Source organism: Struthio camelus, chromosome W, assembly GCF_040807025.1.
Source record: "Struthio camelus isolate bStrCam1 chromosome W, bStrCam1.hap1, whole genome shotgun sequence".
Lineage (NCBI taxonomy): Eukaryota > Metazoa > Chordata > Aves > Struthioniformes > Struthionidae > Struthio > Struthio camelus.
The window spans coordinates 25,203,561-25,217,348 of NC_090981.1; the positions used below are offsets into that span (position 1 = coordinate 25,203,561).

The window sequence follows — 13,788 nt, forward strand, 5'->3', positions numbered from 1 at the left end:
TAGTTTTTCACATCATTATCTGTCTCTGGCTATGCGTTCTTCTTTTTCTGCATAGTAAGCATCCATGAGAAAGTTAATGTTTCTTGAGTAGTATTACATGGTTTTTGTATCATATTTTATATATATATATAGTGTGTTCCTGTTCCTGTAAGTAAACAGGTAAACATCGAATTGCTCGCCAGCAGCAGAGAGGACAGAGCCACAACCCCAAAGGAAGCAAAACTTCCACAAGTTAAAACTAAAATGCTGTTGAGACATCAAATGGTTGTCATTTATTAATTGCTTTAAAACTGTTTTCTGTAATATTTGCAATGTGTTCTTAAAATATGGCATTTACTACTCTCTTGGCATTCAAAATCTTTTCTGCATTCTGAAGATTTGGAGTGATCTGGACCAAGCGTGCTAAACTTCGCATTGCCTTTCAGGCACTCTTCCTACATTTCTCTGTCCTCATTCTATCCTTGCCTGAATAACTAGGTAATTGATTAACTCTTAAAATGTGCTGTGTTTTAAAATTCGCTCATAAATGTGCCTGGAGGTGCTGGCATGCACAGGAAAAAAAAATGGGTATCATAAAGCTACCTGTCTCTGTTGCCCCATTTCCATTTATTGGTGGGAAGTTAGTGCAGAACACTGCTGTCCCATCACTAAAGTGTAGTCTAGGGCCTAATTGCCAAGTACAGCTAAAAGGGTAGAAAGTTTGCCTAAGTTAGCTAGTAGCCTGCTGATTTGCACTTTCTTTATAGGGGTGTCCGTTAGTTTACAGTGTTGGTTTACCTAAGAACCTCATGGAGAAACATGGAACTCGAGAAGGTGAGCGTGTCTGGAACAAATGAAAAACGGTTGGGTGCAGAAATTAGGAAAAGGTAAGGGCTGGTATTCTGGGGAATCACACTCCTGATGCTTTAAGCAAGTACTCCACTGCACACCTTGGCCATCTTGTTTAAAGGAGTATTACTAAATTAGAAGTCACACTTAGTGCTTGAAATCTTAAGTTACTGGTTGTTTTGTTTGCTGCTTTGGGGGGAGGTTAATCTTAGAGTGCTGTGGCTGAAACCTGTGTAGCAGGAAACATTTTTCGCTTTTAGTCAGCTGACTTCGGTCTTTTGGCAGCTTTCTATGTGCAGTTAGTTTACTTGTTTTCTTATGTAAAACCAGCTGTAGCTAAATTTTGATATGTGTACAACCGTTTTCTTTTCCTATTGTTGGATACCTAACTTTAGATATTTTTGACTTGACTTTTAGAGATCACAAGGACCTAGATTTCCCATTGATGTGGTGGAAGTCTTAGGAGTCCAGCACTTCAGGAAATCAAGTAGCTTATGCCTACATAAATATTGTCTATATACATATTGTATTTTGTCTACATAAATATTGGAGAATAAATGCAACTAATATTGGTACAATATTGCTCTTCCTGCTTGCAATGGTTGTCAGGTATGTTTTTACATTTCAGTTTAGAAATCAGAATGTGATGGAAAGTTGATTGTAGAATAAGCTAATGTTGAAAAATTGGGGATTCATTTAACTTGAATGAAAAGATAAACAAAAAGAGATTGACAGGTAAGACCCTCAGTTTCAAAAAGAAAACCTACAAACTCTCTCCTTTTGAGAACTATCAAGCCTGTTTTCTGAGAGGGGACACGCAGGGGAGGATGGGCAGCAGTGTGGAGGTCTTACTGCTTGCTCTCCTTCCCTGTTCTCTTTCCCCATATTCCTGGATACCAGTCATCCTTACTACCAGGGACAGTGAGAATGCACTTCAGGAAGGATAGTACCTACTGCTGGAGAGCTTCTATGCTTTAAATATATTCTTTTGCCATTTGAAATTCATATTTTTGGCTGCAGGAGTGGACTACCACATAAGTAACAGCAGGCACTGAGAAGTCTGGGGAACTACTGCTTGGACTGCTGCTTTCCAACTGATGTGATATGTCTTCTTTTTAAAGGTTGGATTTGGATCAAGATACCAGCCAGTAAGCTGAACTGATTTTGTTCTCTTTTGTTCCATAACACAGCTAGGATATCAGCTGTTCATATCAGCTAGATGAAAATGTCTTCGGTGAGTTTTGTATAAGGAAAAGTTAGAAACTACTGTGGTAGGTTTAAAGAAGAGTCTTGGGACTTTCCTTGAAGATGCAAAAATTAACTGCAACCCTCAAAGAGGAGAAGCTGTCAGAAGAGACTCAATGGATATATATATTTGCTCTGCTCATTGCTAATGTCTTTTTAAGTTGGTTATTTACCTGTTTCCTTCCTTAGGAGGAGACATTGTTTTAGGACAGCTGTATGGTTAATAAGAAAAAATGTGTGCTGTATTTGCAGAATGTGTGCAAGAATTCTTGTGTGTGGTGTTGAACAGCTACAATCTATGGGCTGTGGCTGAAGAGCAGTGGTCTTGTGACTGTCTGGCTGCTCCAGTGACGTTCTGCTTTCGACATCAGAGAAACAGCTGCAGTGAGCAGCTGCTCTCACACACGAAAAACATCCTCCAAAGGATGGAGAAAAAGCAACTGCTGATAAGACTAAGAAAGAGATTGGAGGTCAAAAGCAGAACGTGACGTAAATCTTCAAAGGCTACAGAAGGCTACATATATTCTGAAAGAAGAAGGATACTTGTGGATATTCTCTACTTCCGTTCTCTTGACGGAGTATGGAAATGTGTTGGACAGAAGCGTGGCTCCATACCCCCGTGCTTCGGCCAACCACCAAGCAGTGCTGTGGGAAATGGAAACTGGAAAACTGCAGAGACTAAGAGAGTACGTGAGTGAGCGTGTATTTGTACTTGCAAGCAGTTTTATCCTATAAAAACATAGAGACTCTTTGCCTTGCAATGACTTTAATCGAGATGCGATAAGTATTAATGATAAGAACTATTGGCATGAGTTATCCTACCTGAAAGGAACTGTGTGCCAAGAGGAGTTTGATTACTTTGTTGACATTACAAATTCTTGAGCCGTTGTCAACAGCCAGGAAGATCAAGCTGCCGTGTGGGAAGAACTGGATGTCTTCAAAGACTGAATAGGAGCAGGATAACATTTGATAGAATGAATGGAAATGGTATGTCCTTAGTAAGAAGAATTTTTTGCATGTGCATAAAATAGGTTAGGAGAAGACTTAGCTGACCTAATTAATCCAGGATGGCTGAGTGAAAGATGTAATGCTACTGTGAAACAGGCAAATGCTGATCTAGGCAGTTTCAAAATAGATATTTCCAGTAGGTGTTGATAAGGGTGGCAAGGATACTAAAGGAAATGAAGAGGCTATCCTGTATGGTGCAATGAAAAGGCTTATTTAATCTGGAAACATGAAGACTGCAAAGGAAATGAATTTTCTCTAAATGCAAAGGAGACAGATCGGGGGAGGGGGAAGCCATGAATAAATTTGGAAATTAAGTATTTTTTAAGCACCAGAACAGGCACCATCGTACCTGATGAAGAACGGTTGGAAGAGAAAAAAATTACCACCTTTTGAGGTAACATTTGATCAATGGAGAGGAAATAATTTCTATCAGCGCCAAGAGGGGCTGGTGTTCTGTGCCCCAGATCACTCACCTGTTCTATCCACCATCAAAAAAACTGAAGCTTGCACCTAGCGCTACTGAAAAAGTTCATTTTTGTTGTAGCTTGCCTAGGCTCGGCTTTTACAGGTGAGCCAAAGTCAGAGAAGGCTTGCAGCTCTCCTGAAGCAGGGAGCAGGGCCTGTGAGAATGCCAGGGCCTGCCAGCTGACATAGAAGGAAAACAAGGCCCCCAGACCCCCAGCTCCGGTGAGATTTGCCCAGCGCTTGCTTGCTGGTCCCTAGGGGGCTGGCCTCCGAAATTGTGAGAGCGCCTAGCCCTGCTTTGGCTAGGCCACTCGCTCTCTCACATACCACAGTGACTTTTGGCGTTGAGAGAGGCCGGGGGAAAGGTGGACGAGGACCGCGCGCTCCCTAGGGACGCGCACAGGAGGCCAGCGGGGAGGGTGAGCCGCCCTCCTGCCCAGCCCGGCCGGATGTGCCGCTCCGGAGGGTGCCGGCCAGGCGGCTCGGCCTCGGGGCCGCGGCGCCCCGCACGCCCGCCCCCCGCGGGCGCGCCGGGGCTGCGCGGGGCGGGGGCGCGCGCGCCGCGGAAGGTGCACTGGGGCGGGGGCCGGCGGCGCGCGGCGGGCGCGCGCGCCGCCTGGCCGCGCGCCGGGGCTCCCCACCCCCGCGCCTGCATTGTGCTGCCGCTCGCACTTTGCAGGCGCGGCGGGACTGGGAATCCCGGGCGCCTCAGGCAGCTTCGCTGCTGCCGCCGTCTCCTCCTCCTCCTCGGGAGCTGGGCGCATGATGGCGGCAGCCGCGGTAGTGGAGGTGAGCGTGAGCAGCGCCGGGAGCAGCAGCAGCGATACCTCCAGCACCGGCGAGGAGGAGCGGATGAGGCGCCTCTTCCAGACCTGCGACGGTGATGGGGACGGCTACATCAGCAGGTAGCAGCAGCGGGAGGGGGAGGCGGTTCTTTGCGTGGCTGATACAGAGGTTCTGCCCCCCCCCCCCCCCCCCGCCCCCGAAGTGGCGTCTCAACTTCTCAGTGAGTTTGCCGCGGAGAGTTTCAGCAGTTTGCGAAGCGCAGCACCGCGCTGGGCGGGGCGGCGGCGCCTCCGTGCCCACCGGCGCCAGGCCGAACCGTCCGCCACCCCGAGCAGCGTGCGAGGCGCTGGGCTGCAGCCGGGGCGGCGGCGGGGAGCCCGGGCGGCCCCAGGGCGGCGCCCGCCCTGCCGCGCTGGGTCTTCTGCCGCTGGGACTGTGAGGGACCGACAGTGGCCGAGCCGGCGTCCGGCTCTGTAGCTACGGGGTGCCCCTCTGTAGCACGGCGCTGCCAGCTCGAGGCTGTAACGTTATCTCCTCAGGCGCGTCGCCAAGCAGGGAGCGCGCGGCGGCCGTGAGGAGGTGCCCTGCCTGGGAGCCCCTCCGCGCGCCCCCTCGGACAGCCGTTGGCGACCGTTGGCCCCCGCAGCGATCCCCAACCGCCGCCCAGCTCTGCTCTGCTCTGCGCGCCCAGCTGAGGGCGCGGGGTTTGAGATCAGCGCTTTGGTTGTGTGTGAGAATAGCTATATGGTTTTAAGGCTTGATACGTAAAAATGCAAGACCTTTAACTTCCACTAGGTCTGGAAGTTCAGGTCTTCCAACCTAGACGTTTTTGATGACCCAGTGTGTTAGGCAGGTGATTTCTGTAAGTAAACAAAGTTGGTCAAAGATAAAACTGAAGCAAGGCTTAGAGGAAGGTATATTTCTATCGGAAGCATTTTGGTTAGTTCAGCTGACGTGCTTGGGAAAAAATGAATGTCCTTTTGGGCCCTTCCTCAGGTATGTCTACTTCCTAATATGCCAATCTAAAAAGTTAAGACTTCTTATTACGATTCTTACTATGCTTAAATCTGTAGTAGTGGGTAATGTCATAAGTATGATAGTCTAAGATAAAAGTCATACCAATTTCTCAGAATATCTAATTTTCTTGTGTTTTTATCGATATCCTTTTATAACCTCATTTAAATGCCTATACCCATCCCCCTTCTTAGTTTCAAGATTGTGACCCTAGTTGCTTGTGCAATGCAGTAGATTGTAAATAAGCCATAATCACATATCTGGAAGCATTGGCAGTGTATTTTGATCAGGATAGGATTTAATGGAAGATATTTCTTGAACTAGTCCTCTTCTTCCACACTATAATTCAAAAAATCTTGCCTTTAGAAGTTCAGTTATTTTTCAGAGATGCTGGGAAATGACAGCTTCAAAATGAAGGCAGTGATGCAGTTAGTAAGTGCTTCTAGAGAGCTGAGTTAAAGCGAGGGAAAGTTTCTAAGCTTGTCCTCCAGCCTGAAACCTAAGAGTATGACCCTACAGAAAGGCTAAGTAAACTTCAGTCCCCTCTGTCCTCTCTTTGGAACCAGAAAGTTGCTGAAAATCTCAAATAGCTGGCAGTCACTAAAAAAATAGAACTTCAAGGTCATGATCTTTCTAATCTAAAGGGCTTCCATACGCTGTTTTTTCCTATTTAATCATTATTTTGACAGCTGTTGTTCTGAAATTAAAACTCTGAAAATACTTGCTTTCCTACCAGTGTGCTAAGATGACTTCTCTTTCCACCTGTTTACTCTGTTAATGGAAGTTATTTTGAAGTCTGAAAACTCAGGATTGTTCACTTACAGTGCACACTGCCTCCCGTGAGCACGCTCTCTGACCTGTACATGGTGGTGGTGTTCTGCAGCGTAAACTGAATTAAACTGAAGGGATGTTAATGTTGCAGTGCTTCATATGGACAGTTGAGAGATGCTACTACTACACAAGCCAGTCATATTTTTGATGGAGTTTCCTTACCTTTATGTGTTGTTCCAAATTAATACTCTGTATATTTCAAAACGGATGAGCGTTGCTTGAACTATGCTGTTAAAAGTTTCCAAGGCTCCACAACATGTCCTAGGAAGGACCTTGGATTTCAGTAGGAAACAGAATTACAGCTCAAGGGATAGTGGTTACAAATTCTTTAGGATTTAGTGGGTCCGTTGTTGCTAATACCTTGCTTTATATGGGACTGTGCCTTCAAGGCAAAATTGGTATGGCCGTGATCAGAATATAGTATAGTAAATTGTTATCTTCCCTTACATTTCTGTATTTGTGCAGAAGTGGTGAATGAATATTTGACAAGTGATCTTTGGCATCAAAGGGAGTCATTTGCTTTTCTTGATTTCATTAGTTCATCTAGGTAATCAATCTTGTAAATGGAACGCATTCCTCGCTTTGCTTTGCTTAGTGTCTCGATTTCTCTTGTAATCTATTTTATAGCAATGGTTTATGCAGGAGCAGACTTGCTCGGTGGTTTTTGGATACTTCTGTAATGCACGCCACCTTAGTCTTAAAGACAGCTCCTTCTGGTTCATGGGCGCACACAGTCTCCCTGTGAAAAGTATAGCAACTATTTTTTCATTCTTTACAGTCTTATGACAGTGTTTGGGTTAATGCATTTTTTAGTGTACCAAATTAAAAAAAAAAAAAAAGCCAAAAAAACCTTGCGTCTGCTTTTGTATTTAACTTAATCCTGTCATCGTGTGCATACTCTTTGTCTTGCATCTGCTTTTCCTTTTTTCATAGAGGGGAGTTGTTTGATTTTCCTGTTCCCTCTTGCCCTGCTTCATTGGGCTTTCCTTTCCTCATGGGACTGGTGATGTTTTTGATCCTTGAGGGTAATGCTGCTTTCTTTGTTGCCTTTCCTGTAGCCTCAGCGGAGATGGTAGGCTGACTTCTCCACGTTCCTGCTCCATTTACAGGAGGTGAAACATTGCAATAAATGCCTGGGCATCTGCAGGCATAAAGAGCTAAAGAATAGAGAAGCCAGCACTGTAAAACCAGCTGTTTCCTTGTGGACTAGAAATGATCTATAGAGTTTTAGTAGTCTGAGCCTCTTTTCAGAACTTAATTTATTTTCTGTATAATGGAGTTGAAAATTGCAGTTTTGCAGCTATTTCTTAGCATAAGTTGTCATATCTTTCAAAACAAGTACCCTTTCTGCTTTCCTTATAGGGTTGAAGCTTCATCAGCTTTTTGTTTGCATAGTGCATGCAGCAGTTTGTTCGTGAGATTGCTTTCTCTCCAACTGTAGATCTGTTAGGGAAGAGAAGATCTTTATTCTTGCAGAAAAGGCAGGCATTTTGTATGCATGTTTATTTAGTTCATATTGCATGGGGAAAAGAGCTATTTGCATTCCTAATGAAGTTATGTGGTGTCTCAGCTGTGGAAATGCTTTGTTGTGCATCAAACTGTAAACCTCTTCAAATAATAGCAGGGAAGTAGAGGCACAGATGGAGAGGAGGAGCATGTCCTGAGATACTGATTAATTTTCGGACTCTCAGTAGTTAGGTTGATATTAAAATGAAAAAGCGTAAGTACTAAGTGTGTGCTGTTAATGGTTGTAATGCAGGAGAAATTGAATGATGGGGTATGGAATGCTAGGCCTATGTTTATTGCTCGTTACGTGTTGTAGCTATATTAGAAACTTGCGTGTTGAAATCTTGCAGCATCTAGCTAGACAAAAATATTGAGAGAACACAGGAGTTTTAGTTTGTTAGTTTGCACAGAAATGTTTTTTGCTCCTTTGGGGAGTGATAGTAGTTGCTTAATTATTTAACATCTCATAAGGGCTCGTTTGTTGATATGTCATCAGTAATGAGAGGTAACTACAAATAAACACTTGCAAAGCAGTACATGATTAAGGCTGGATCCTGAACTCTTAAGATCAGCTGGATCACCTCACTGGGAGGAGGAGTCAGCTTTAAGCACTGTTTACATGAAAACTTTATTTTTGCAGCTGTAGCTGGATTGTGTTGTTATGAACAAAAAGCTGTTAACTGAAAAAACACTGCATTCATTTGTTTTGTTTTTCTTCTGTTTGTTTTGAAAAGCTTGAGAATCTAATGTTATGGTTAAAACTGTTTTCAGCTTTAGAGGGTCAGTGCATTGGGGAGGACACCTGCTGCCTTTTTTTTTTTTTTCCTTTTTTTAATAGGGTCAGCATATGTGGCCTTGGTGGATGTCGGTGCAGAAAGTGAGAGCATGCTGGGTTTTTACAGGTGGCAGGCTAGATTAATGTTGTCTTTAGAAACTTGATTGCCATGTAGTTTTATTATATTTTAACTGTACTGAAGTTCTAGTTACACACATAATGAATTTCACCTTTACTGTAGTAATTACTAAGTAGGTTTCCAGATTATTCTTTTGCAACACTGCGTGCTCTAAATGAAGTAATTTTGTATCTGCAGTAGATAGCTTCATTTACAAAAAATGAAGCTATGAGTTATGGAGATGATTGATGAAGAAAAATCTAACTTCATTATTAAGTTACAAATACGTGATAGTTTTATAATTTTAACTTCTAAACATGGATAAATACTTTTTAGGATTGTGAAACAAAGGTGAAGTTAGTGTTGAGTGCATAAGAAGAAATTTCATCGTGCTATTTGAAATAAAAAAAGTTATCTTTGTAGAGTTTATTTGAAAATGTTTTCTTCTGTGTATGCTAACGCTTCTACGTTGCGTTCAGTGTTTATCACACTCTGCTTTTAAATGATTGAAAGGCCACACACCTGCTGATTCTGTAGTGAGCTTGTACGGTCCATTAAAAGTACATGCTGAAAGAGTGCTTCCTTTGACTGCCCTCCTCAGAAAGAGTTAAAAGAAGCTTGTTGGATTTGGTCTATTATGTGAACAGTTTTAGTGGTATATAGCTTTGGGGACTCTCACAAGCTTTGCTTTTGACAAGCTGATATTTCTTCTTTTAATGGGCTACAGTAGTTTTGTAGCTAGGTATTTATAACCATGGAAAAAACTGCGAAAGCATTTATTGCTTTAATCCAGGTTGCACACTAGTATTCTTGTAAATTCCTTCATTAACATGGTTGAACTAGATCTGTTTACAGGATGCTTGATTTTGTGTGTGTGTGTGTGTGTGTGTAATTTTATGTAAGTAAAATAAGTACTGTTGAGAATGCCCAAACTGACTAACTTGGATTTTTTTTTTTTTAATAAGTAGGTAAATGAAATATATTTAAATCAAATATTTTTTTTTTCTAAACATATTTTTTTACTCTCCCTTTTTCCCTCTCCTCTTTTAAAAATAGATAATTATGGCAAAGCGTTTGGAGTGAATATGGATAATGATGTTTCCCAGGATAGTAATCTGTTTTTTTTCCTTGCAGCTGGTTGAGGAGGAGAGTTTACAGTTTAGGCTATAGCCCCATGTGAGCTATAAATCAAGTTCATCCAAAGCATTGTCAGAGATATTGACCAAGTATCATGTATTTAAAAACTTGTATACAAGTTGGAGGCAGTGATCTGGATGTCATAGAAGATGTGTAAGTAATGAGCTCAGCACTGTGCTGCAAATTGTTGTTTCTGGGATGGGGGGAAATGGGGAAGCTACCAGTGTAGGGTAAATCTTGATGAACTTGTGACAGATCTCATAAGTAAAATACGTAAATGCAACAAGAGCGAAGTACTTAGCATGGATTTTAAGTAGTCCTGGGTTCCAAATTCATTGATATAATAACTGTTACACTTATAGTAAAATTAGAGGAGAAGGAAGTTTGGCCTTGGGCCATCACTAGCCTATCTTTTACGCTACTCCTCAGCATGCAGGGGAGAACTATGTTAGTTCTTAGGTGAAAAGCACTGACCCTCTGAAGCCGAATGCAGTTTTAACCATAACATTATTCCTGATGGAGCTGACAGCAATATATCAAGGTTATCAGCCATATAAAGAATATGCGTACATCATGGCGGTGAGCTTCTCAGACTCCTACTTTGTGCTGTGTATTTCTGAGTGTTGCAATTAGTAACTCTCCAGTATTGGTGACGGTTGTAAAGCAGAGTACAAACAACTCTCTTGACAAGGAAAAAGGATGTTTTTCTCACAGGTTGTACTTGCCAAGGCAGTTTTGATAGTGGTAGCCACAAGGGAACCATACAATAAAGAAAACTTGAGCAGGCCCTTCCTATCACTGTTTCCTTTCCTTAACCATTGGTTGCTATTCAAGCTATTGCCATATTCAGGTAGATAGCTATCCTTACCTGTGCAGGCAGGCCAGCCAGCCAGCCTCACCTCCAATCCCTGGAAAGGTGATGGAACAGCTCATCCTGGAGGCCATCTCTAGGCATGTGGAGGACAAGAAGGTGATCAGGAGTAGTCACTATGGCTTCAGTAAAGGGTGATCATGCTTAACCAACCTGATAGCTTTCTATGATGGGACAACTGGTTGGATAGATGAAGGGAGAGCAGTGGATGTTGTCTCCCTTGACTTCAGCAAGGCCTTTGATACTGTCTCCCATCGCATCCTCCTAGGCAAGCTCAGGAAGTGCAGGCTGGATGAGTGGGCAGTGAGGTGGCTTGAGAAGTGGCTGGATGGCCGAGCTCAGAGGGTTGTGGTGAATGGCGCAGAGTCAAGTTGGAGGCCTGTGGCTAGTGGTGTCCCCCAGGGGTCAGTGCTGGGTCCAGTCCTGTTCAATGTATTCATCGATGACCTGGAGGAAGGCACAGAGTGCACCCTCAGCAAGTTTCCTGATGATCCAAAACTAGGGGGAGTGGCTGACACACCAGAAGGCTGTGCTGCCCTTCAGAGGGACCTGGACAGGCCTGGACAGGAGAGCTGGGCAGAGAGGAACCTCATGAAGTTCAACAAAGGCAGGGACAGGGTCCTTCCCCTAGGGAGGAATAACCCCCTGCACCAGTACAGGCTGGGGGTTGACCCGCTGGCAAGCAGCTCTGCAGAGAAGGACCTGGGAGACCTGGTGGACAGCAAGTTGACCATGAGCCAGCAGTGTGCCCTTGTGGCCAAGAAGGCCAATGGGATCCTGGGGTGCTTTAGGCAGAGTGTTGCCGGCAGGTCGAGGGAGGTGATCCTGCCCGTCTACTCAGCCCTGCTGAGGCCTCCCCTGGAGTACTGTGTCCAATTCTGGGCTCCCCAATACAAGAGAGAGAGAGAGCTACTGGAGCAAGCCCAGCGGAGGGCTACTAAGATGGCGAAGGGACTGGAGCACCTCTCCTCTGAAGAAAGGCTGAGAGAGCTGGGCCTGTTCAGCCTGGAGAAGAGAAGACTGAGGGGGGATCTCATCAACGTGTACAAGTATCTGAAGGGAGGGCGTCAAGAGGATGGGGCCGGCCTGTTCTCCGTGATGCCCCGCGATAGGACGAGAGGCAACGGGCACAAGCTGCAACACAGGAAGTTCCATCCGAACGTGAGGAAAAACTTCTTTACGGTGAGGGTGACTAAGGACTGGAATAGGTTGCTCAGTGAGGTTGTGGAGTCTCCGTCCTTGGGAGATATTCAAAAGCCGTCTGGACACGATCCTGGGCAATGTGCTCTAGGTGACCCTGCTTGAGCAGGGGGGTTGGACTAGATGATCGCGAGAGGTCCCTTCCAACCTCAACCGTTCTGTGGTTCTGTGCATGTTGGACTGTTGCAATAGAAGTGCCTATGAAAGAGACAACTTGGTCCATTCATCCCAAAAAACCTAAACAAGATCACCAGCACAACCATTGTAGAATTAGTTAGCCTTATATGTAAAATTTTTTTTGCTCTGTAAAACACTGAGATAAAACTGTCTTCATCACAAAATTACATTTAAAATGTTCACAATCAAGTGAAAATTTTGAAATATACTCTGCAGATGTAAACAGTTTGTATTTTTTAATATACAGTTGCCTTTTCTAAAACTTCTTTAGTTCGTAGCAATTCAAAACATGGGGCATGTTAAGAGAATGTAACACGTAAGCAACTCTTGTACAACTGTCAGGACAGAGCTACTGTAATCAAAGTGCCTAGATGTGCTCAGTGCATGACAACTTCTGTGGATTACTGGCAAACTGCAGAGGCCTCTAATATGGTTAAATTGTTTTCCTTTCACTGTGTTGTCCCAGGATGACCAGGGACGAAGATTAGCAGAGGCACTTATTTGATTATATTAATGCGGATTTAGAGGGTAATGTTAAAATGCCTCTTCTGAAATAAGCCTAATATACAGAATTTGCAAAAAGATCTGAACAAGAAGTTTTCCTATTTTAGCTCAGGAGCATACAGTTATCCTGCTTCTTTTAGCTGATGGTTTTAGATCCCTCTGAAACTAGTGAGGAGCTTGGGAGACAGACACCACCTGCCCTGAAGTAGCCAGCTGCTCTAGAGCATGAGATACAGTCATTAAAAATCATTTAGAATACACTGGAGCGGCTGGACTGGATGCTGATGAAGGAGGTTGAGATGAAATACATTTGTGGTATGTTGTATTTTGTGATGGACTTGAACTAGGTCTTGACTACAGTAATGGTTACTTCTCCAAAGAAGAGTATTTTCTGTTGTTCAGAGGTTTATGATAGCTGGAAACCGCTTTGCGACGATTCTGTTCTGTTTCTGAAAAGTGTCCTATATAGGTGCTACCTTAAAATGACATATATTTCTGGATTTTTATGTAGAAGAGTGCTGGGAAAAAATATTCTCTCTGGAGTTATTCAACAAATGTGTTTCTGAAGTTGCCAGTGTATGAAAAGAGTGAATGTGTATATCATTTAGGCTTTTTTTCATTCAATCCACTGTTTCCCAACCCTTCTTAAAAATCGATCAATTCATCTGCTCCGTACATAACGCTTGTAACCTGTTAGAGATTTCTGTACCTTGGTAATTGCCTCTAAAATCACACTGAACTCGTAAATGCGCAGACATGCGCAGGCACGTTTATCAAAGTTTTTAATCAGCTTCTTTTGCTATTCAGGGCATAGTACTATATGTACTGTGCATACTATTTTGCAGCCGTATGGTGGTAAAACATGGGGTTTCCACGGCAAGCATGGTCATTTACGAGCCCATGCAAATACATTCAGTGATGATCTCTCAGAAAACTTGATTTCAGCATAAGTTAATACTCTGCCTGTAGATATTTTCTAGTCCCTTCAGGCTGTTCTCTGCTGGATGGAAGCAGCATCAGGATGAAATGTGTAAGTAGAAGCTGCTGTGAGTATTTGGCTGTGAGTAAGCTGGGGGATGACAGAGCTCTACGTCCTACAAATAAGAGGTTTAGAAAAGATGAACTCTGCAACACAAAACAGGCAGAAATAAAAACTGCCTTTGAAGAGCTGTGAGAAAAGTAATATTATTCTGGCAGTTTTGCAGATACTGCAGTTTCTGATTTCAAAAGCAGTTTGGTCCTGCACAGTCCTGATTCTGACCTCAATCCAGCTGTCTAACTAGGAAACATCATTTTGAAGTAGTCTGCAAAATCTCATCAGGA

The 13,788-nt window shown here is 43.6% G+C and overlaps 1 protein-coding gene across 7 annotated transcripts in view; it reads left to right on the top strand.

The window, feature by feature from the left end:
• Positions 1-1,411: 1,411 nt before the first annotated feature.
• Positions 1,412-13,788, top strand: part of LOC138060877 (colorectal mutant cancer protein) — a 213,148-nt gene continuing 200,771 nt past the window's right edge. For 2 of the 7 annotated variants that reach the window (XM_068924296.1, XM_068924298.1), the window contains exon 1: positions 5,150-5,328. In XM_068924296.1, the coding sequence (XP_068780397.1) occupies positions 5,165-5,328 (164 nt within the window). In that variant the 5' untranslated portion in view covers positions 5,150-5,164. Of the gene's footprint in view, positions 1,438-1,858; positions 2,760-2,792; positions 3,061-4,125; positions 4,452-5,149; positions 5,329-13,788 lie in introns of those variants that run through there. The other 5 variants (XM_068924301.1, XM_068924299.1, XM_068924302.1 and 2 more) reach the window with 5 other exon arrangements.